General features: G+C 42.7%; 1 protein-coding gene across 1 annotated transcript in view; it reads left to right on the top strand.

Moving 5' to 3' along the window:
• Nucleotides 1–24,629, top strand: part of TTF2 (transcription termination factor 2) — a 50,806-nt gene that overhangs the window by 12,051 nt on the left and 14,126 nt on the right. The window contains 15 exon segments of the mRNA XM_070467240.1: nucleotides 1,435–1,501; nucleotides 2,801–3,802; nucleotides 4,117–4,231; nucleotides 4,794–4,823; nucleotides 4,826–4,975; nucleotides 6,665–6,792; nucleotides 8,709–8,790; nucleotides 11,389–11,508; nucleotides 13,057–13,207; nucleotides 14,865–14,970; nucleotides 21,426–21,607; nucleotides 22,313–22,466; nucleotides 22,802–22,893; nucleotides 23,945–24,027; nucleotides 24,429–24,562. Of these exon segments, the coding sequence (XP_070323341.1) occupies nucleotides 1,435–1,501; nucleotides 2,801–3,802; nucleotides 4,117–4,231; nucleotides 4,794–4,823; nucleotides 4,826–4,975; nucleotides 6,665–6,792; nucleotides 8,709–8,790; nucleotides 11,389–11,508; nucleotides 13,057–13,207; nucleotides 14,865–14,970; nucleotides 21,426–21,607; nucleotides 22,313–22,466; nucleotides 22,802–22,893; nucleotides 23,945–24,027; nucleotides 24,429–24,562 (2,596 nt within the window).

Raw genomic sequence — 24,629 nt, 5'->3', positions numbered from 1 at the left:
AGGACATTCTTTGGATGGAGAGTGGTACACGTGCAAAGTCCAGTAGGATGGAGAGTGTGTGGCTTAGTTTGAGCACGGGACAGCATAGCCGTTTTTGCATAGCTGGAATATAGGTAGCGTTTGTGTGAGCAGGGACTGCCTTGCCCTGGGATATAGGCCTGTAGTCAGTCTTTTTTTTTTTAATGAAAGATTGGAAACATATACAAAAGTAGACAGGATACTGCATGTGAGCTTCAACAGTCACACTCATGACGAATCTTGTTGCATCTATATCCTTGCACCCTACTCACCAGCTCCTCCATGTTTGGAGACATATCCCACATAATGTCGTTTCTTCTGTAAATATTTCAGTGTGTAGCTGTAAAAATATGGACTTTTTTTTTTTTTTTAACCAATTGGAGTACAGATTTCCAGAAGATTCATAAATATTATAAATAGTTTATTTTTGGTAGTTTTTGCTCATTTGCTTAAGTCAGAATTCTAATAAGGTCTACAGATTGCAGTTAATTGATATATTTAAGTCTCTTAAATAGGTCCCCCCAGTCTTTTTCTTCTGCCTTGCGATTTACTTGTTGAAGGAATCAAGTTGTTTGTCTTTTTTTTTTTTTTTTAAGTTGTTTGTCTTATAGCATTTCCCACTGTTAAGAGTTTGCAGATTACATCCCCTGGTCTAGTTTTATGTGTTCATCTGTTTGCATTTCCTGTAAATTGCTAATTGGATCCAGGGGTTTGACCAGATTCAGATTCGTTTTTGTCTTAGTTTTCTTTTCTTGACCATGCCACTGTAAGTTTTGTGGGGTCTTAGTTCCCAGACCAGAGATGGAGCCCAGGCCCCCTGCAGAGGAAGCGCACGGTCTTAACCACTGGATGACCGGGGAAGTCTGCTTTGATTTGGCTTGGTTTTCTGTTTTTTGCTTTTTCACTCTATAGGAAGCACTGTGGCTTCCCATTAGGGACACACCAGGCCCCCTGCAGAGGAAGCACACAGTCTTAACCACTGGATGACCGGGGAAGTCTTTGCTTTGATTTGGCTTGGTTTTCTGGTTTTTGCTTTTTCACTCTACAGGAAGCACTGCGGCTTCCCATTAGGGACACATCATGTCTGGTCACCTCCTGTTTTCTGATTGTAGCGGCCCCTTGTGGATCAGTCTTCCCATGTCAATCATTCTGTAGAGTTAAAAGGATAAATCTATGAGTACCCTCTGGTTACTATGACATCTGTATTCTTTCACTTCTCAGGTCTTGTAAATATCCTTTGAAGTAAAGAATTTTTAAATGTAGTACATTAGTACATGTAAGAGTAATTGGTTTCAAGTGACCTTTCAAAGCTGTTATCAAATAATTATAAAAGGGTTTCTTGAATTAAAAACAAGTTCATCTTTTATTCTAATGGACTTTCACAAACTTGATTATTTGTGCTTCATACTTTACCAGGTTGTTCTTCCGATGTGTTAAAAGTAAAGCAGAGGGGAAGCAGTGGTGTGGAAATATCCCATGGCAGGTAGGAATTTCAGATCTGACTGTGTAAAGATGTTTAACCTGTGGGATCACCTGAAAAGACCCTAAAGTCCTTTATAAACTGATTGGGCTTCATCGTACTTTCTCTGAAAGACAGTTCTTTTCTTTCAGCAAGGTAGACCCTGCTGGGACTCTTAATTCAAAGGACTATTTGGATCTTTTTTTTTTTTTAATTTTAATTTTATATTGGAGTATGGCCAGTTAGCAAACAATGCTGTGATAGTTTCAGGTGAACAGCGAAGGGACTCAGTCACACATAAACATCTGTCCATTCTATAGTTAATAATAGTAGTGTTAGTCGCTCAGTTGTGTCCAACTCTTTTCAACCCCATGGACGATAACCTGTCAGGCTCCTCAGTCTGTGGAATTTTCCAAGCAAGAATACTGGAGTGGGTAGCCATTCCCTTCTCCAGGGGATCTTCCTCACCGAGGGATTGAACCCAGGTCTTCTGCATTGCAGGCAGATTCTTTACCATCTGAACCACCAGAGAAGCCCATTCTATGGTTAGCATTCTCCTATTTAGGGAAAAAATTTAAATTTACTTGACTAACCTCAGGATTTTTTTTTTTTAATATTTATTTATTTGGCTACTCTTATTTTAGTTGTAGCATGCAGGATCTTTAGTTGTTACATGTGGGATCTAGTTTATTGACCAGGGATCTAACCCAGACCCCCTGCATTGGGAACATGAGTCTTAGCCACTGGACCACCAGGGAAGTCCCAGCATGTTTTTATAGACTGATATATACTTGATGTTTGTATAAACTGAGTGTAATTCATAAGCTTCTGGAATGTGAGAACTAGGAGAGACCCTGCAGATGTCTACTACATGAAGAACTAGACTGAGGGAGGTCTTGAGATTTGTAGATGGATAGCTTGGACGTAAGGTTCTAGATTTGCACTGTGAAACCATCCTAAAGCCAAAATCAGAACTGTTTAGGTTTGGGGAAAAGTTCATCTTGAGAGAGTTGTTTTCATGAAAAATATACATTGTGGCTATTGCTATTATTAAAACAGTTTGACCTGGACACTGCTTTTCCTTGAGACCTATAAAAGCAGTGATCAGGGACAGAGAAGGAACCAAGCGTTGAAAGTACTTTTAAGAAACAAATACTTTGTGAGTTTGGCAGTCCTTTCTAGAGCAAGGAATGATCCCAGGAACATTTAGAAAAACTGGACTACTTTTACTGTGTTTCCATTTCCTCTGAAGAAAGGCATTCTAGGTGTGAAGGTTGCATTCATATTTTATATTAAGATTAGATTATTTCCTTTGTCTTTTAGGATCCTAATTCTAAAGAACATTTTGGAACCAGTAAGTCTCAACATGCCTCTGAGCCATCTCACTATCCTTCCAGCCAGCAGAGAAACCCATTCAAGGTACTTGATAAGAATCAAGAGCCATCCGTCTGGAAACAGTTCATCAAAGGTGAAGATGAGGAAAAGACAGCTGATAAGAAGCAAAGAGAAAAGGGAGACCCACTCCTGGATCAGAAGAAGGAACAAAAGCTGGAATCTAAGTGCTGGACAGAGAAAGAGCTCTCATCTGGCCTGGAAGTAAAGAAAAAAGAATCTGCAGTTCAAGACAAGCAGCAAAGGGAGAAGACAGAGTTTCAGTGCGAAGCAAAGGAGATAGAAAGGATGCACAAAAGAAACCTTTTTGAGATGAAATCCAAACAGGTCCATGGAAATGTGCTCAGAGAACCATCTGCATTTCAGGTGAAATCAGATAGTGAGAGTCATTCTGTCCAAAAAGAGTCAGAACCTCCGACAGAAAAGGAAACTAAGCCTTTGCCCCGAATTGTTCACAGTCAACACTCAGTAAGCCAGCCCCTGAAAGGGAAGCACCTCAGTAAGGAGCACCCTAAGAGCGGGGAGGCTGGAGAAACAAAGACAGGGAACGACCCAAGCACACAGACCCTCCGGAAGAGTCTGCCCCAGGGCCGTTTCCAGGCTCAGTCGGAGACCCAGGACATGCCTGCTCCAGAGGAACCCGCTGCTCAGCCTGCACCACTGGCTACAGTGCGTCCCGCAGGAGGGAGGCGAGATGCTGACACAAGCAGTGCTGACAGTGAGGAAGAGGACGTTGTTTTTGTTTCGTCTAAGCCAGGGAGCCCCTTACTCTTTGACTTGCCTCCAGACACACAGGAGAAGAAGAACCGTAAACTCCCTGGTCAGAGTGTGCAAAGAAATGTTTCTTCTGCCCTGAGTGTCTCCAAGAAGGGAGAACCTTCAGACCCAACAGCCCAACGTGTGTTCCTCACAACACAACTGAAACAAAAGAAGGTAGCTACTACCTGTATTTGTTTATAAGGTCAGAGCATTGCTTGCTGTGGGCAGGCAAGGTACGCCACAAACAAGTGAAATATATTAATGTAAGGAAGGTCTCACAGGTGGATGTTTAGTTTCTGCCTTTTGCTGTGTTTATATGTTCAGGATTGGTAAATCAGCTGGGTTTAGAAAGAAGAAAGGTTCTGGTTTACACATGTAGCTAAAAGACTAAAGTCACAGTTTTAGCTTTCTAGGCTGTTTTAATCTGAAACTGCCTTTTGACACTTCGAGAGGATCGAGGGACCCATTTTATAGGATCTGTTTTCCAGAGCACGCTGGCATCGGTGAACATCCAGGCTCTTCCAGACAAGGGTCAGAAGTTGTTCAAGCAAATCCAGGAGCTGGAGGAAGCGCTCAGTGCCCTGGCCCTCTCCCCAGAGCAAGGTAGAAGGGGTTCTGCTCCTGAACCCAGGGTTTGCATGAACTTCCCAAGACATTCGAGAGCCATTTCGATAAAGAACAGATTGGGGGACTTCCTTGGCTGTCCAGTGATTAGGACTTCAGCTTCCAATGCAGGGGGTGCAGGTTCAGTCCCTGGTCGGGGAGCTGAGATCCCAGATGCCACGTGGCCCTGCCCCCCACAAAAAAAACCCAAAACATAAGAAGAGGAGCAATGTAACAAATTCAATAAAGTCTTAAAACAGATTTTTTTTTTAAATCTGAGGAAGTTCCTGACATTGAAAGAATAGGTTAATGCATTCACCTGCCCATCTTGTTGTCTGTTTCTGAGCTTCCTTTTAAGTTGCATCTGTGATTGATAAAAATTTCCTCCTATTTCCTGTGGACTCGAGTCTTTTCCCATTGTTTAAGAAGCGGTTTAAATGCTGCGCTCTCTAGGAAGCCCTCCCCTGCTCATGGCGATCCCACTCTCTCTTGACCTCACCTCGCTCATAGAATTCCTTCACTTTTCTGAAGTGTAATCTGTTCTTGCCTGTGTTTTGAGCAGACGCTGAGGAGAAGAGTAACACTCAGGAACCCAGCAGAGTCACTTCACCAAAGAGACCACTGACCCTCCCCACTTGCTGCCTCCCAAGCCCCTGCAGGGTCAGGATCCCTGGCCTCTGGGTTCTCAAGGACTGAAGGCTGCCCACCAGGAAGCTGCTGGAGGGCCTGGTCAGTGCTGTGGAGGTGAGATCCCAGGGCCTGGCCCTTGGGGGCGTAGCTACACCTACAAGTTAAGTGCTGCCTCATAGATGCCTTTGTGCCCATGAGAAGGGAGAAGACATTCTGTGTTGCCTGTGTAATAAAGCGGGTGGTGCTCAGCTGAGTTTTTACACAGTGTAATTTAGATCTTCTCGCTAGCAGAGACTGTCTGCTCTGTTCACTGACCTTGTTCATGGCCCTTAATCAACCAGCTTGGTGGTTGGCATATGGGAGTCATCTGCTACATGTTTGTGAGTGAAAACTCAAACTCACATCGTGAGGAGGAAGGCATACCAGTGGAGATGTTTAGTCCTGTGTGTGTGCTGAGGCAGAGCAGGGGGAGTATGTGACCATGACCAATAGGCCCACAGAGCGCAGTACCACCCTATTTAAATGAGCGTTTCCATCCTGAACTCTACAGACAACAGTGGATTCTGAAGCAGCTGCAGGAGAAGGATCCCTGGAAGAGTCTCAACCATGTAATATGATCATATGGTTTCCTGACCAGGACACAGGAACTTGGGTGGGCTGACAGCAATGAGAAAAGCAAAAGCCAGTTTTCTCCTGAGAACTGCTCAGGATGTGGAAAGGAAAAGGAGAGAAAAAAGAAAACAGGAGGGAGGGGAGAGAAGTTGAAAGGCAGTAGTCAGAAGAGGGTAAGGGATAGACAGGATGCCGTGTGACACAAGGATCCCTCTAAAAGGGCACAGGGAAAATGTACTTACATAGATGAACTAGATAAGCAGCAAGAATCTACTGTATAGCACCGGGGTATCTTAAAATAACCTATCATGGAAAAGAATACATTAAAAAAATACATATAACTAAGTCACTTTGCTGTATACTTAAAACTAACACAGTGTTGTGAATTAACTGCTTCCACTGAAACAAAAAAGGAAACATATTTAGTCCAGTGGCACAGCTTAGCTATGTTCCAGACATCATTCAGTCATCACCATGGTGATGGAGTTGCCTAGAGAAATTAAGGTGGATTATTAAGGTAAGAAGTTATGTAATATGTTTAGGAAAGAATCCCATTAAAATAGATTTTCATTTAAAAACATTTTAACATTTAAGTGGATAATTAATTTTTATTCATCTAGAAATCTCTTCTTTGGGTACTTCATGCCTAAATTTGCAACCAGCTAAGGTGCTTGTATTTATTACCTAACCTCAGTAGAAGTTCTCTGTGTATTAATAGAATGAGTGGTCTCCAACACTGAAGTATTCCCGGGGCAGTGTAGGCATCTTGGGATGTGAATATTTGGGGCTGTCTCTCTCTACCTGAAGTTTGACAACTTCCTCTAGCTCAGTCTCTTCTATTGCTGGCTTTTCTTCTTGGAATCCATCCAGCCCCAGGGGTCTTTTTTCCAAAAATTCTAATGGTATTGTTTTTTCTGCCACCTCTGAAAAAAAAAAGCTGGGAAAAAAAAAAGATAGATAATCTTATATTTTAATTATACTTTATATTACTTTGTCCTTTATTAGAGCACTTGTTAATGTGAACTTTAAAACATGGACATACAGAGAATGGGGCTAAAGCAGCCAGAGCACCTAGGAGAATCTGGAGGCAAGAATTTTTAGCCCATACAGATCCATCATCTGGCAAATAGTGAATTGCCTTTTTGCAGCTCTGGTCAGGATGTAATACTCACAACCTCAATTTGTCTGCAGGCTCTGTGAGCCAGAATGGCCTTCACGCAGTGTGGAAGATCACAAGTGAAGCCATTGATGAGCTGCATCGATCTCTTGAGTCTTGTCCTGGGGAGACCGCCATGGCAGAGGATCCAGCTGGGCTGAAGGTGATCTGGGAAGGCCCGCAGGGCAGAGTGTCCTGGACAGTGCCCTAGCGCCCACGTGGAGGGGACCGACCATTGGGAAAGGGCCTGCCAGAGTGCCATTCTTCGTTGTTTTTCTTTAAATAGTCCTGTTTGGTTTCTTTTTTAATTTACTATTTTAAGGTTTTATTTATGTGTTTAGTCTTGGTTGCTCTGGGTCTTTGCTGCTGCACAGGAGCTCTCCCTAGTTGCATGTGGCGAGGGTGGCTGCTCTTCCCTCAGGTGCATGGGCATCTCCTTGAGGTGGCTTCTTTTGCTGTGGAGCCGGGGCTCCCGGGCGCGGGCTTCAGTAGTTGAGGTACTGGGCTTAGTTGCTCCACAGCATGTGGAATCTTCTGGACAAGAGACTGAACCTGTGTCCCCTGCAGTGGCAAGTGAGTTCTTATCCACTCTGTCACCAGGGAAGTCCCAGAGAGCCATTCTGACATACCTTTTCTGCAAATCACACTCAGGTGGTTTCCCTTACGGTGTTGTCTTTTTTTCTATTTAGCAGTGAAAATAAAAAATCCTTTTTTTTTCTTAACGTCACTAAGTTATATGTCTGTAGCAGTAACAGATGCATTTATCATTTATTGAGCTTCAATAGGTGCCACAGGGATGCAGAGGAATTGCTGCTTTTAATGAACTAGTTGGAGTTAAAATGCATGAACAATCAATGTAAAATTATTAGACAATCATTGTAAGACAGAAAATGTGCATTGTCACATACTTTGAAGTGTATGCAAAGTACAAAGGCATTTGAAATAAAGGACAAGTTTTTCTAGGTCAGCAGTATTATTTGTACCTTAAAGAAACTGCAAGCCTTTAGATAGGGTAGAAACCAAACTTAGGGAGTGGTGGTCGGAAGGAAGATCAGATATTGATATTAGTGAATGATGATCAGGTGATGGCAGCACCTGAGCTGGGAGCAGCAGGTGGTGTAACTTAGCACAAAGAGTCTCTAGCTATGGAGCCTAGCACTGGTGGAGGAATTTAGACTAGGATAGCATAAGAGAGGGCTTCCCTAGTAGCTCAGCTAGTAAAGAATTCACCTGCAATGCTGGAGACCCCAGTTTGATTCCTGGGTCAGAAAATTCCTCTGAAGAAGGAATAGGCTAACCACTCCAATATTCTTGGGCTTCCTTGGTGGCTAAGATGGTAAAGAATCTGCCTGCAATGTGGGAGACCTGGTTCGATCTCTGGATTGGGAAGAACCCCTGGAGGAGGGCATGGCAACCCACTCCAGTATTCTTGCCTGGAGAATCCCCAGGCACAGAGGAGCTTGGCGGGCTACAGTCCATGGGGTCACAAAGAGTTGGACATGACTAAGCATAGCACAGCTTAAGAGATATTATGGAGTCACTGTAGAAATTTGAGCAGGGAAGTTTTAAGAAGGTTATTTATGTCACAGAATTCCAGATAAACTGGAGGAAGGGAAGACTAGCAGGGAGGCCCCCAGTTAAAGGGCCATCAATTTATGACTAGCACTGTAGACTGAGACATTGCCCACAGAGAGGAGAGTCACATTAAAGAGATAACGAGGAATAGCCAGCCGAACGGCTGGTAGAAGTAGAGTGATTCCTCAGAGATCTTGACTTGTACTGATTAAGCAGACAAAGCAGCAGTCACTTGGGGAGTGACAGAGGCAGCCCTTGATAGACAGGCTGGGCAGTCGGCATGAATGATAACTGTCCTGGGCAGGCCAGGACATGTGGTGACCCTCAGTGAGAGAGTGGAGTCCAGGACTTGAAGGTGAAATGAGCGGCTTATCTGACAGCTAGAGTATTGGGAGGGTCACTTACAGAAAATAAACGAGTGGAGGAGGGAGTCCATGTGGCCAGGCTCCAGCATAGCCTCTCATCAGGAATCGGTACCTAACTTCCGGTTATTACCTTCATCAGGTCTCTTTGCTGCCGCACCAGAAGCAGGCATTAGCCTGGCTGCTATGGCGGGAAAGCCAGAAGCCACGAGGAGGAATTTTGGGTGAGTCTCGAGTTAGGATAAGAGCCCACAAATACATTGCTTTGTTTGGTCCTCTCAACAGCTCTTGTGGGTAGCTACTCTAACACCCTGTTTGACAGATCAGGAAACTAGTGTGGGAAACTTAAGCCACGTGCTCTGGAGTACACAGTTGTAGGATCAGTCAGGAAGCTTAAACTGCACACTCTGGAGTACACAGTCATAGGATAAGTCAGGAAGCTTAAGCTGCATGCTCCAGAGTACACAGCCGTAGAATCAGTCAGGAAGCTTTAAGCCATGCGCTCCAAAGTTCATAGCCATAAGATCAGTCAGGAAGCTTAAGCCACGTGCTCCGGAGTACACAGCCATAGGATCAGTCAGGAAGCTTTAAGCTGCATGCTCCAGAGTACACAGCCATAGCGTCAGTCAGGCAGCTTAAGCTGTGCACTCCAGAGTACGCAGCCATAACATCAATCAGGAAGTTTAAGTTACGTCCTCCAGAGTACACAGCCATAGGATCAGTCAGGTTTTGGCTGCAGGCAGTAGAGACTGACTCTGGCTGATGAAGCAGAGGGAGGGTTTATTCTCTGGTGGCCCACAGAATCTTTGAAAGATGTGGAGGGCCAAGTTGGAGGCCAGACTTCCAGGAGCAATGGCCAGAGTCGAGTTACCAATGGAATGTCCTGTGAGAACGATACGGCTGCTCCATGCCACGGAGCAGTAGAGGAAAGCACCGCTCCCCAGAGCCACACACTGCTGTTTCCACCCCTTCTGTTGAGAGGACTTCACAGGAAACCTCATCTTCTGAAGTTGCTCACATCTGAAACAAAGTCTGCTGTGAGTGTAAGTCTCTGTAGAGCCTGGTCATGCTGCTGGTGCCTTAACTACAGAGGAGGCAGGAAGCGAGTTTTCCAGGCTCTGCTTTGGGACCTCATCACACTAAAAGTTTCCAAGGTGTTCAACTTCTAGAAAACGTGACACAGGTCCACTATGGCTAGTGGAGTGGCTGTGTCTTGATCCCCAAGATCACCTCCTGGTTGGATGGTTTGCTAGAACGCACAGCATATAGTCATATATTGCTATTCAGTTGCTAGGTCATGTCCGACTCTCTGTGACCCCATGGACTGCAGCTCTCCAGGCTTCCCTGTTCCTCACGATCTCCCAGAGTTTGTTCAAACTCACGTCCTTTGAGTTGATGGTGCCATCCAACCATCTCATCCTCTGTCGCCCCCTTCTTCTCCCACCATCAGTCTTTCCCAGCATCATATTCATGGGTGTAATAAATTACACTTTCAAATAAAGTGAATAATAATTGAGTTATTTTGATTTGATATAAATCAAAATCAGCAAGGGAAAAAGGCACATAGGGCACAGTCTAGGGGCAACCGGGTCCATGTCCTGTCTGAGCGGAGTCACTCAGTATCTACTTAATCTCCCAGCAGCAAGCTGCAAAAACACAGGTAAAACGTTGCCAGCCACGGAGCTTGTTAGAGACTTGGCACCCAGGATTTTTACTGCAGGATAAAAACCCACATAGGCAGCTTCAGGCTGGCAGGTACTGAAATTCGACATTCCCAGAGGAAAAGCAGGCATTCGGTATAAACTGTTCTGTGGGTCCCAGCAGTTAAGGTGTGGTGAGCCACTCTTCCCAGTCTGGGGAGGGGGGGACCCCTCCTGAAATGAGTGTCCACGTGCTAGCCGAGAGCCAGCCTTGTAAGCTGGCCTTTCAGAGGATAGTAGTCAGCTGCTGTGGTAACTCTTCTGCACAGTGGCAGAGCCAGAACTTGAACCAGAGCCCATGCTGTGACATTTTACTTCTGCTTATGTCAGAATGCATATTTAAACCGTTAAAAAGAAGATAATACCATTTTATAGGTGTAAATAGTAAATTGGATAAGCTCAGTAACTAGCACGATCATAGTACCCAAGAAATGCTAATTTATGACCTTCGCTGATAAATAAGTTAAGGGGATGGAGAGGACTGTCTTAACTCTAACTCCAGAATTGCAGTAGTGAAGTGGGTAGTAGGATATATCTACTGGGACCTTTTTGCTTTTGCAGGGTAATAAATAAGAAGACTAGGCAACATCTGGAACTTCCCTGGTGGCTCAGATGGTAAAGAATCTGCTGGCAGTGTAGGAGACCTGAGTTTGATCCCGGGGTCAGGAAGATCCCCTAGAGAAGGGAATGACAACCCATTCCAGTATTCTTGCCTGGAGAATTCTATGGACAGCGGAGCCTGCTGGGCTACAGTCAATGGGGTCGCAAAGAGTCCAACACGACTGAGACTAACACACACAGGCAACATCATCAAACTGAGAGAGCAATGAGTGTGTTGGATAAGTAACAATAAAACACAGAGACGCGAATAAGATCTAAATAGTAAGTTCTAAATTTTATAGAGGTCATGATAAATGTCTGACCTAGATTGCAAAATAAATGGCAAGCGTTAGTGTTCATTTTAATAAGACAAAGGCTTCATTAGAGGAGGCAAAGCATAGTGACTGGAGTGGTGCAGCATAGGGACCAGGCTGATATCTACCCCGGACCGCATCTCTTGAAGTTGAACTGATTTCTTGCCCAAAGTAATTACCTCTACTATTTTTTTTGTTCATTTTCCAGCTGATGATATGGGGTTAGGAAAAACCCTGACAATGATTGCACTCATCCTGACCCAAAAGAATCAAAAGAAAAGCGAAGAAAAGGACGAAACCATGGCTTTGACTTGGCTTTCCAAAAATGGTATTCCGAAGTGTCTTGCTAGTCTGCTCCTTCCTAAATGACGTGAGGCAGTGGAGAGTGGAAGTTTTCCAGCCATGAAAGGATGCCTTTGGTCATACTTAATTTTTGGGGAAACTGTTACTTTCCTATACTATCATTTCTGACACTGAATATGCTAACTAGAGGTGATCATTTTTTTCCTTTAAATATAAGGTTAGCTTGGCCTGTGATTAGAAGCAGTTGTATGGTGGCAGCTAAAAGTCTAAAAATCTTAGTTTAAACCTAATGATTGTTTTTGTTAATGTTGAGAACATAACTACAGGGTAGACCCAAATAGTTAAAATATTATATTTTGAAGGAAGATCTATAACACATTCAGACTTCAGCCACCATAGTAGACAGTTTTCCATGTTTCTGAAATTCCAGAAATTTCCAGATTCTAGAGAGTTTCTCTTATTTCTATCTCTGTTTTTAAAAATGTAAAAACTGTATAAGTACTTTAAAGGTCCTGTTTATTATATACAGATGACACTGCATGTAAACTGCACGTACACAAATAGATTTCTTGGTTGGCGAGACAGGCAAAGACTTTGACTGCTCTCAGGGCCTCCGTCGACCCCTGTTGCAGCTGGGTCCTCGTCCCTGTGTGGAGCAGCACCTGTGTGCCCGTGCGCATGCACGGGCACAGGCACAAACACTCCACCACTGTCTGGTTCTGAAGTAGTGTTTGCTTATCCTAGAGGACTTGGTACTTATTCTTCAATATGAATGTGATTAAGGTATGCTTTTCAAAGGAAGGTAATAAATAATACTGCCCTCTGATGAACCAAGGAAGAGTTAGGAAATGGCCCAGCTTCTGTCTTCTCGCCACTGGGAAAGTGCATTGGGGTTCTTTGTTTTTAAACTGAAGTGATGTACTAGCCGCTCTCCTCCCTGTTTAGCCTCTCTTCCACTTTTATAGGGGAAAAGAAACAAATAATTGTTTTGAGTTAAAAGATTATTTTTTTCCCAGTTTCTATTCTACTTCATGAGTACCTCATTTTATCGCACTTCACAAATAGTGTTTTGTTTTGTTTTTACATGTTGAGGGTCTGTGTCAACCCTGTGTTTTTGGCACCAGTGTTCCAACAGCATTTCCTCACTTTATGTCTCCATGTCACATTTTGGTAATTCTTGGAATATTTCAAACCCTCCATCAGTAAAAAGATTACAAATGATGTCACCACTGTCTAGCAATAAATATGTATTTTTAAACTATGTAACTTTTAAAAAAGCATTATACTATTGAACACTTAATAGACTAATGTAGTGTAAACATAATTTTCATATGCACTGGGAAACCAGAGTTTTGTGTGACTCTTTATTGTGATATTTATTTTATTGCTGTGGTCTGGATCCCAGCCTGCAGTATCTCCAAGGTATAAGCTATATGTAGAAATAAGAGCAACAGTTGTTAAAAATATTGATTAAATGAATAGACATCAGTCAAGGAAAAGAGGTAATGCCTTGAAGAAGTTAAAGCTATTTAATGAGTGTAACTAGGTGTTGATTTTTTTCCCCCCTCTCAAGACTCCTCTGAGTTCACTTCTCGTGGAACACTAATCATCTGTCCTGCCTCTCTGATCCATCATTGGAAAAATGAGGTGGAGAAACATGTGAGCCACAACAGATTAAGAGTCTGTCTGTATCATGGGCCAAACCGGAATCAACATGCAAAAGTGTAAGTGCAGAAATGTTGCCGTCAGTATGAGGTGTTCAGCATCTTGGCTTAAGGGTCATGTTGACCTTATGTGCCCTCTGATATTTTATTTAATCAAGGCTAATGGTATTTGTGAAGGCCACAGGCACAATCATCACCAAACAGCCTTCACCTAAGGGATGCATCTTGAGAGAGACTGGTGTTCTGTTGCTATATCCTGTTATTGTTCTCAACAAGCTGCCTTGCAAGTTAGCCTGAGATGCCTGAATTGTCAGCTAGGAAGTAGCAGAGTTCCCCTGGTAAAAGGGATATATCACAATTATTTCATGATTGAATATCTGATTCCAAATTCACATTCTTTTTCTGTTAGTGTAAATGGAACCAACTCAGTCTTAACAGAGCATCTTGATGTAATATTAATGATTAGTTGATATATGCTAGTTAAATGTTTATGGCTGTATTTTTCATATGTGAACCATCTAAGAAGTTTAGATTCAAAAGGTTAGGATTAAACCTAACAATTCCTAAAGGGGATGACCAGGAAGGAGGAAAGAAAATGTTTCCCCAGATGGTGATTGTAGTCCTATTCTTTGTCTTTTGGTTTTAAAGGACCTGTTTTTTGCTCTTAATTATGATATGATGGTCTGGAATGAATACTTGCTGATCTAGTCAAGAACTGAGTTGTTTTTCCTTCTAAGTAATCTCTCTCCCCAACCTCTGATACTGGATATTTTATCTCTTAAAGAACAACACAGTGCTCTCTTGGGGATGAATTGCCAGAATGGTGACCCTGAGTCTTAAGGGCACAGCTCTCATGACTAGTAGTCATTTCAGCAGACGAAAGGAATCAGGGCAGTAGTGGCCATCCTGCACGCCTTCTCTGGCATGGAGTAATATAGATATTTGTTTAGAAGTCAGTTCTATCTTATATGATTTGCATTTTGATTGTACTGGGTTTGTGTTCTGAGTGCACTAGCTGACTGATAGGACTCATTCTCAATCAGACACCCTTTTATGATGCTAAGGCAACAAGTAGGCATCACTGCCTCTCCAAATTCGCATGTCATCTTTATCAAAAGTATTTACTGAAGTTCTCTAAGGTACACAATATTAAGCTTCCTTGGAGAAAGATTTGTGCTTTTCTAAGAATCTTTACATGTAAAAAGTATAGGCAAGGGGAGCTGAAAGTGTACAGCATGTATTTTTGTGCCCAAATGTCAGAGCTAGATGAATGGGTTTTCATGAATCCATTACAGAACAATGAGGAGAAAGCACTCTTAATATAAGATGAACAGTACTTCAGAGGTTTCTTACTTCCTTGGGACTTTAGAATCATTTGTGTCAAATTAACTAAATATTAGATCCCAATCCTGCCCAACTTTCTGTTCTTGTCAGATCTCATCAAGCTTAATTTGTCCTCAGCCAGAGATGATCCTTTGTGACTTGGCTGGGAAGAGGGGGGCTGTTCTAGTTACAGTAAGTAGTCTGTAAAAATGACCAGTGGTAAGCGATAAGTAAGTCAAGTGTGTTAAATTTACCTCTTCAGGGTGTGTGTGTGTATGGATTGACACAAATTAATGAGTTCTGCTGGAGGTATTTTTGTGAAGGAATCAACTCTGTCTCACTTTGTCAGAGTCATGCTGAATGATTTACCATTTGCTTTGTGTTATATCTGCAGCCTGTCCACATATGACATCGTGATTACCACCTACAGCCTCCTGGCCAAGGAGATCCCCACAGCGAAACAAGACAAACAGATCCTGGGTGCAAACCCCAGTGTAGAGGTGAGGTGTGGACCCTGCTGGGGAAGTAGGGTCAGAACCACAGATTGTTTAACAGCAGTCTTTTCACAGCATCACAGATGGAAAGGTCCCCACTACTTGGGTCATTAGCATTCGTGCTGCTTCTCCTGTGGAAACAGAGTTCTTTCCCCTGTCCCTTCTCTTTTACTGTAGATGTCCTCCTCAGTACTGAAGGTGGAGATGCAGTTTGCTGTTTTTTAGAAATAATGACTACATTGCAGTTGTGCTGATCATGGTGTGAATATAGGGACGCTTCACTTGTTGCAATGTTTGTTTGAGAGTCTTTGGGGTGTACTCTCAGGATGTGTTTTGTATTCCGTGTCAGGACTAGTATTTTGATATTAAGGCATTATTCCCTGCCTTTACTCCACCTCCCAGGAAAAGGGGTTGCAAAGAAATAGGCTACAGTGGGCCAGAGGCTTAAACAATAACCAGAGGAAAAAACCTGAATGTTGCTGTTTCCAGGCTAGTCTCAGTTATGTAGAGGCTTTATTGCATAACTCTTATGGGCTTTTCCCCCATGAAAATACAGTGTTGTTCCAAGACCTACTGTTTTGCATATACTTTTATTCTTAGTGCAATAGAATATTCACAACTTTCTGTGTTTGGGGTGATTTCTAGAGTGCTTGATTCGTGGACCTAATATTCCAGGTTCCTATGCAATATTGTTCTTTGCAGCATAGGACTTTACTTCCATCACCAGTCACATCCACAGCTGGGTGTTGTTTTTGCTTTGGCTCCGTCTCTTAGTTCTTTCTGGAGTTATTTCTCCACTGTTCTCCAGTAGCATATTGGGCACCTACCGACCTGGGGAGTTCATCTTTCAGTGTCCTATCTTTTTGCCTTTTCATGCTGTTCTTGGGGTTCTCAAGGCAAGAATACTGAAGTGGTTTGCCATTCCCTTCTCCCTTCCCTTCTGACCACATTGAGTCAGAACTCTCCACCATGACCCGCCTGTCTTGGGTGGCCCTACACAGCACGGCTCATGGCTACACGGCATGGCTCGTCTCACACAGGAGATGGCAAGAGTGAACATCGACATTTTAGGAATCAGTGACCTAAAATGGACTGGAATGGGTGAACTTAACTCAGATGACCACTATATCTACTACTGTGGGCAGGAATCCCTTAGAAGAACTGGAGTAGCCCTCATAGAGTTCCCTGGTGGCTCAGACAGTAAAGCATCTTGCTTACAATGTGGGGCTCGATCCCTGGGTCGGGAAGATCCTCTGGAGAAGGAAATGGCAACCCACTCCAGTACTCTTGCCTGGAAAATCCCATGGATGGAGGAGCATGGTAGGCTACAGTCCATGGAGTCACAAAGAGTTGGACACGACTGAGCGCTCATAGTCAACAGAAGAGTCCGAAATGCAGCACTTGGGTGCAGTCTCAGAAATGACAGAATGAGCTCTGTTTCCAAGGCAAATCATTCATATCACAATAATCTATTGTCTATGCCAAGTCTTGGCATACCAAGTCTATGCCACAACTGGTAATGCTGAAGAAGCTGAAGTTGAGCGGTTCTGTGGAGACCTACAAGACCTTCTAGAACTGACACCCAAAAAAGATGTCCTTTTCATTATAGGGGACTGGAATGCAAAACTAGGAAGTCAAGAGATATCTGGAGTAACAGGCAAATTTGGCCTTGGAGTACAGAATGAAGCAAGGCAAAGGCTAACAGAGTTTTGCCAAGAGAATGTACTGGTCATAGTAAGCACCCTCTTGCAATAACATGAGACGACTCTATATATGGACATCACCAGATGATCTATACCGAAATCAGATTGATTACATTCTTTGCAGCCAAAGATGGAGAAGCTCTATACAGTCAGTAAAAACAAAACTGGGAGCTGACTATGGCTCAGATCAACTCCTTACTGCCAGATTCAGACTTAAATTGAAGAAAGTAGGGAAAACCACTAGACCATTCAAGTATGACCTAAATCAAATCCCTTACGATTATACAATGCAAGTGAGAAATAGATTCAAGGGATTTGATCTGATAGACAGAGTGCCTGAAGAACTATGGATGGAGGTCCGTGACATTGTACAAGAGGCAGTGGGCAAGACCATCCAAGAAAAAGAAATGCATTTTTTTGATTGGGTCATTTATTTTTCTGGAGTTGAGCTGGAGGAGTTGCTTGTGTATTTTTGAGATTAATCCTTTGTTGCTTCGTTTGCTATTATTTTCTCCCAATCTGAGGGCTGTCTTTTCACCTTGCTTATAGTTTCCTTTGTTGTGCAAAAGCTTTTAAGTTTCATTAGGTCCCATTTGTTTATTTTTGCTTTTGTTTCTAAAATTCTGGGATGTGGGTCATAGAGGATCCTGCTGTGATTTATGTCAAGAGAGTGTTTTGCCTATGTTCTCCTCTAGGAGTTTTATAGTTTCTGGTCTTACATTTAGATCTTTAATCCATTTTGAGTTTATTTTTGTGTATGGTGTTAGAAAGTGTTCTAGTTTCATTCTTTTACAAGTGGTTGACCAGTTTTCCCAACACCACTTGTTGAAGAGGTTGTCTTTTTTCCATTGTATATCCTTGTCTCCTTTGTCGAAGATAAAGTGACCATAGGTTTGTGGATTTATCTCTGGGCTTTCTATTCTGTTCCGTTGATCTATATTTCTGTCTTTGTGCCAGTACCATACTGTCTTGATGACTGTGGCTTTGTAGTATAGTCTGAAGTCAGGCAGGTTGATTCCTCCAGTTCCATTCTTCTTTCTCAAGATTACTTTGGCTATTCGAGGTTTTTTGTATTTCCATACAAATTGTGAAATTATTTGTTCTAGTTCTGTGAAAAATACTGTTGGTAGCTTGATAGGGATTGCATTGAATCTATAGATTGCTTTGTGTAGTATAGCCATTTTGACAATATTGATTCTTCCAATCCATGAACACGGTATATTTCTCCATCTGTTTGTGTCCTCTTTGATTTCTTTCATCAGTGATTTATAGTTTTCTATGTATAAGTCTTTTGTTTCTTTAGGTAGATATACTCCTAAGTATTTTATTCTTTTTGTTGCAATGGTGAATGGTATTGTTTCCTTAATTTCTCTTTCTGTTTTCTCATTGTTAGTGTATAGGAATGCAAGAGATTTCTGTGTGTTAATTTTATATCCTGCAACTTTACTATATTCGTTGATGAGCTCTAGTAATTTTCTGGTAGAGTCTTTAGTGTTTTCTATGTAGAGGATCATGTCATCTGCAAACAGCGAGAGTTTCACTTCTTCTTTTCCTATCTGGATTCCTTTTACTTCTTTTTCTGCCCTGATTGCTGTGGCCAACACTTCCAAAACTATGTTGAATAGGAGTGGTGAGAGTGGCACCCTTGTCTTGTTCCTGATTTTAGGGGAAATGCTTTCAGTTTTTCACCATTGAGGGTACTGCTTGCTGTGGGTTTGTCATATATAGCTTTTATTATGTTGAAATGCAAAAAGGCAAAATAGTTGTCTGAGGAGGACTTAGAAATAGCTGAGAAAAGAAGAGAAGGGAAAGGCAAAGGAGAAAAGGAAAGATATACCCATTTGAATGCAGAGTTCCAAAGAATAGCAAGGAGAGATAAGAAAGCTTTCCTCAGTGATCACTGCAAAGAAATAGAGGAAAACAATAGAATGAGAAAGACTAGAGATCTCTTCAAGGAAATTAGAGATACCAAGGGAACATTTCATGCAAAGATGGGCACAATAAAGGACAGAAATGGTATGGACCTAACAGAAGCAAAAGATATTGAGAAGAGTTGGCAAGAATACACAGAAGAACTATACAAAAAAGACCTTCATGACTCAAATAACCTTGATGATGTGATCACACACCGAGAGCCAAATATCCTGGAATGCAAAGTCAAGTGGGCCTTAGGAAACATCACTATGAACAAAGTTAGTGGAGGTGATGGTATTCCAGTTAAACTATTTCAAATCCTAAAAGATGATGCTGTGAAAGTGCTGCACTCAATATGTCAGCAAATTTGGAAAACTCAGCAGTGGCCATAGGATTGGAAAAGGTCAGCTTTCATTCCAATCCTAAAGATAATACCAAAGAATGTTCAAACTACCACACAATTGCACTCATCTCACATACTAGCAAAAGTAATGCTCAAATATCCTCCAAGCCAGGCTTCAGCAGTACTTGAACCATGAACTTCCAGATGTTCAAGCTGGATTTAGAAAAGGCAGAGGAACCAGAGATCAAATTGCCAACATCCGTTGGATCATCGAAAAAGCAAGAGAGTGTCAGAAAGACATCTACTTCTGCTAAATTGACTACGCCAAAGCCTTTGACTGTGTAGATCACAGTCAAATTCTTAAATTGAATTTGAAAATTCTTAAAGAGATGGAAATACCAGACCACCTGACCTGCCTCCTGAGAAATCTGTATGAAGGTCAAGAAGCAACAGCTAGAACCAGACATGGAACAACAGATTGGTTCCAAATCGGGAAAGGAGTACGTCAAGGCTGTATATTGTCACCCTGCTTATTTAACATATACGTAGAGTACATCATGTGAAATGCTGGGCTGGATGAAGCATAAGCTGAAATCAAGACTGCCGGGAGAGACATCAATAACCTCAGATACGCAGATGACACTACCCTTATGGCAGAAAGTGAAGAAGAACTAAGGAACCTCTTGATGAACATGAAAGAGGAGAGTGAAAAAGTTGGCTTAAAACTCAACATTCAGAAAACTAAGATCATGGCATCTGGTCCCATCAATTCATGGCAAATTGATGGGGAAATAACAGAAACAGTGAGAGACTTATCACTGCAGATGGTGACTGCAGCCATGAAATAAAAAGATGCTTACTCCTTAGAAGAAAACCTATGACCAACCTAGACAGCATATTAAAAAGCAGAGACGTTACTTTGCCAACAAAGGTCTGTCTTGTCAAAGTTATGATTTTTCTAGTAATCATGTATGGATGTGAGAGTTGGACTATAAAGAAAGCTGAGCGCCGAAGAACTGATGCTTTTGAGCTGTGGTGTTGGAGAAGACTCTTGAGAGTCCCTTGGGCTGCAAGGAGATCCAACCAGTCCATCCTAAAGGAAATCAGTCCTGAATATTCATTGGAAGGGCTGATGTTGAAGCCGAAACTCCAGTACTTTGGCTACCTGATGTGAAGAACTGACTCATTTGAAAAGACCCTGATGCTGAGAAAGATTGAAGGCAGGAGGAGAAGGGGATGGCAGAGGATGAGATGGTTGGATGGCATCACCGACTTGATGGACATGAATGAGTAAACTCTGGGAGTTGGTGATGGACAGGGAAGCCTGGTGTGCTGCAGTCCTTGGGGTCACAAAGAGTCGGACAGGACTGAGTGATTGAACTGACTAGAGTACTTGCCCATCTCATGACCAGCTCTGCCTTCTTGCAGATGATTAACTTTTCAGATTCCTCAATGGTTTCTCTTAGCTTTCAGGCTAAAACCCTCGTTCCTTTAAATGATTTTTCAGGCCTTGTACAGTCTTGCCCTTCCTGAGTGTCCCTTGTTCCCTACCCGCCCGCCTCCCTCCCAGGGGCACCCCATGTTCAGCTGTACCAAGGGCTGCGCTTCCCTCCATACTCTGTCATCGTGTTTAGCTGTTCTCCCTCTGAACGGAGTGCTTTGCTGCCCTCTGTGGTCAAATGCATCTCATGGCACCTACTGCTGGCTTACACCTCGACAGTCCATTCATTCTGCAAATATTGAATATCTATCATGTACCAGATGCTATTTCAGGTATATAGCAGTGAGCAAGACCCACTAGCTTCCTACTGTTCTATATTAAATCATCTAGTAGGACTTGCTGTATATACATTGTATATAATGATCTTTATGCTTGTTTTATTTTTTCTCTCCCGCTAGATTGTGAGCTCCTTGAAGAGAGGAAATGATCTTTGTGTCTGGCTTAGTATCTTACATGTAAAAGGAGACTTTTAGGGAATTTTCCTGGTAACCCAGGGGTTAACACTCCATGCTTCCACTGCAGGGGCATGGGTTTGATCTCTGATTGGGGAACTGAGATCACGCATGCCCTGTGATGTGGCCAAAAAAGAAAATAAAGTCGGCTTTTAGTAAATTTTTAGTGAATTACTGTAAATTTAGGGAAAGTGAGTAAATTTTTTATTGATTGAATGACTTTGCAGCCTTGACAGCTAGTGTATCCCTTACCCGTGGCCATTGCTCAAAAGTGGGTTGAAAGAATACAGAAAACTAAAATTAGGAAACATTTTACCCTTAAACATCTTGTGCTCAACAATTGGGAAGTCAAGTGACTTGTTTGTTTGTACTCATTGAGTTTCTGCTCTTGGTTTCTTAAGCTTAATCCATATTTCAGTGTACCTGATCTAGGCCCTCAAACTTGAAGATAAGAGTGAGTCTTTGAAATTTGCTTATTTCCCCTTATTGGCTGGAAGACACACATGTTTTCCTATATTTTTGCTAGATTTCACTTGTGTTTCTTCCAGGGTACGTCATCACCTTTGCTTCAAGTAGTGTGGGCTCGAATCATATTGGATGAAGCTCACAACGTTAAGAATCCCCGGGTGCAGACTTCCATGGCCGTGTGTAAGCTCCAGGCCCAAGCCCGGTGGGCTGTCACTGGAACACCGATTCAGAACAACTTGTTGGACATGTATTCACTGTTGAAGTGAGTAAACTCTTTAAGATTAGGTAGATGTGAGCCCTGTCGGTAACCCTTCTTGATTATTTCATATCTCCAGTATCGCCTGTTTGTACGCCAGATTAGCATGTGTAGCAGGTGGCAAACCTGTCAACATTTAAGGGACAGGAGAATTAATATTTATGAGAATATAATCTGTTGATTGACTGGCTGATACAGGACTTTCATGACATGCAGTTCTTCTATGTGGAAAAATACAGGACCAGTTAAAGGAAACAAAAGTCACTTTTTTAAGTCCTAGGAATGTTTTGAGCTACTTTTGCTTTAGAACACATGGCCTGAGGTCAGGGCTACAGTTGATTTGAAGCAAACAGAAAAGAATGCTGATTTTTAAATACCTGCTTTTATTTAAGTCAGCTCCTAAGAGGATATAGAAGTTCTCTGTTAGCCTTCGAACCTTTAGGAATGAATTCTAGCTGTTGGTTATATGTCCTGTTGTGGTGACACAGACATTTGAATGGGAAAAGGCACGTTTGTATGATGTGGTTTATGACGTGGTTGCCGACTTGGACCCTTTTGCTCTGTCTGGCAGAGCTTTGCTGTGGAATTGACTTTTCGCGTTGGTTGGGATGACCTGTGAAACCTGGTATGCTTTTCCTCTTACGTCTGTCTCTGACTCTCTCCTCCATCCTCCCCTGCTTCTTTCCTGTTCTCTGTCCTCTGATGAAAAAGATTTCTCCGTTGTTCTCCATTTGATGAGTTTAAGCTGTGGAAGAGTCAAGTAGACAATGGCTCAAAGAAAGGAGGAGAACGGTTAAATATCTTAACCAGGACCCTTTTGCTGAGGAGAACAAAGGACCAGCTGGACTCCGCTGGCAAGCCCTTGGTAATCCCACTGACACTTGTCGCTGGGTGGATGTGGGGGGTCAGGAAGGAGGGTGACCGTGTTCTTGACTCGGCTTGCACTGCCATAGCCTTTGCTTCAGGAGCCCCTGGGTCTCCCATGCTCCTACACAGAGGCCCTTGAGTTGCTGTCCTGCCCCCGGGATCATAGCTGTCCTGTTTTGTGGTGTGTTACAGCCATTCTGCTCTCAGGGGAGGGTGGGAGCTGCCGTCCAAGGCTTGACTAGATTCCCAGTGTCAACTCTGGGGAATGTGCTCCGTAATATGCAGTTAACTGTAGAACTTCATTGTGGCTTCTTTTGTCTTTCACTCTTCCAGGTGGTGCTGCCCCAGCGTAAATTTCAGTTGCACCATTTAAAACTCTCTGAAGACGAAGAGACTGTCTATAGTGTCCTTTTTGCAAGATCGAGGTATGTGCAGTGAAGAAACACCTTCTCACAGCTGTTTTTTTATTCTTGTTCTTGCTTGGGATTGGGTCAAGGTTCCTCTAACTGCAGTTACAGTACTATTGACAAGTTGAATATCAGTGGTTCTTTTTACAAAAGCTCCCTTGTTCTCTCACCTCTCCCCCAACTCACCTTTGCCTCATATACACAGCGAGCCTGTTCACTGGCTTTCTTGCATGGAAGGTCTAGGCTGTGCACACTGTCACCAGGTCTTCCTGGTCGCTGTGGGGCTGTATTAGGAAAGTATTGGCCAACCTAGTACATCTCTTTGACCTTTGACCTGTTGTCCAGCCTCTCACCAGAACTTTTAAGAAGCTATTCATCAAACCTTCCAAAGTGATTAAGTTTTTTCCTCTTTGTAGATCTTATATTTATTAATAAACATTTTAATATTAATCTTAACTAATTAATAACATATTACTGTTACATATTTAATATTAAACTGATATAGAATATAATACTAATATTTTATAGTATAAATAAGTTTGTTAATATTTATTAATCATTTTTAAATGGTTTAGCTTTTAATTATCTTTATTACCTTTGGCCAGTGCTTGCTGTGAGCCTGCCTTCATTTAACAAGTCCACTTTTCCACTTTTTTAAAAATTAATTTATTTATTTTTGGCTGTGGTGGGTCTTTGTTGTTGAACGTAGGCTTTCTCTAGTTGGAGCAGGCGGGAGCTGCTCTTATTGGTGGTGCATTGGCTTCTCATTTCGGGGGCGTCTCTTGTTGCAGAGCATAGGCTCACGGGCTAAAGCATGCAGGCTCAGTAGCTGTGACACACAGGCTTAGTGGCCCCCCTGCATGTGGGATCTTCCCAGAGCAGGGATTGAACCCATGTCCCCTACATTGGCAGGTGGATCCTTAACGACTGGACCACCAGGGAGGTCCAAGAAGTCCACTTTTATAATTCTTCAGGGTCCTACCACGATCACAGCTAAGCAGTGACCCTGGTAAACCTGTTTGGTCTTAGTGACCACTCTATGTGCATTTTGTTTCTTGATCTGAGGCAGGTTGGCTTTGCAGTACTATCTAAAAAGACATGAAAGTGGGAACAACCAATCTGGAAGAAGCCCTGACAATCCATTCAATAGAGGTGAGCAGTGGGACACTTGTAAATACAGAGACTTATGAAAATGTGGGTGCAGATTTGGTAAACTTACAGAAATGGCGGTCGTGAATTCTTGATAACAGAGACTTGACCTTAGCTTGGAACCTCAAACTAAAGTAAAATATAATCTGCAAGCACCAGACCTGGTGATGTAAACTTGTTTTTAGTTATTTCTGAAATCTGTTTTATTAAAATGTAAATACAGTAGGTCTGTAGAGAAAATGAGTATTTCGTTTTTCTTCATTAGCAGAGAAGTGAGTTAGAACTGTGTTATTGAAGCTCAGATCAAAGCAGGTTTCAAATCTCTTCAGTTAGTTCACGGGTCTTCCCCATGTTTCTGTTTTAAACACTGTGCTCTTTCCCGTGTCTGTTTTCCTTCTTGGAAGTGGCCCAGGAGTTTGGGTCCCATGGGCCTGGGCCCTCCTCGGCAGCCAGCTGGGCGACCTCCAGCACCGTCCACATCCTGTCACAGCTGCTGCGGCTCCGCCAATGCTGCTGCCACCTCTCTCTGCTGAAGTCGGTGAGCAGAGCGCCTGTGTGGGCCCCGGGGGGCCGAGGAGGGGTCCCCTCAGTGTCCTGTGCCTGGG

Source organism: Odocoileus virginianus, chromosome 5, assembly GCF_023699985.2.
Source record: "Odocoileus virginianus isolate 20LAN1187 ecotype Illinois chromosome 5, Ovbor_1.2, whole genome shotgun sequence".
Classification (NCBI taxonomy): Eukaryota; Metazoa; Chordata; class Mammalia; order Artiodactyla; family Cervidae; genus Odocoileus; species Odocoileus virginianus.
Note: the sequence above shows the minus strand (reverse complement) of the source record. Positions and strands in the feature narration are given on the sequence as shown.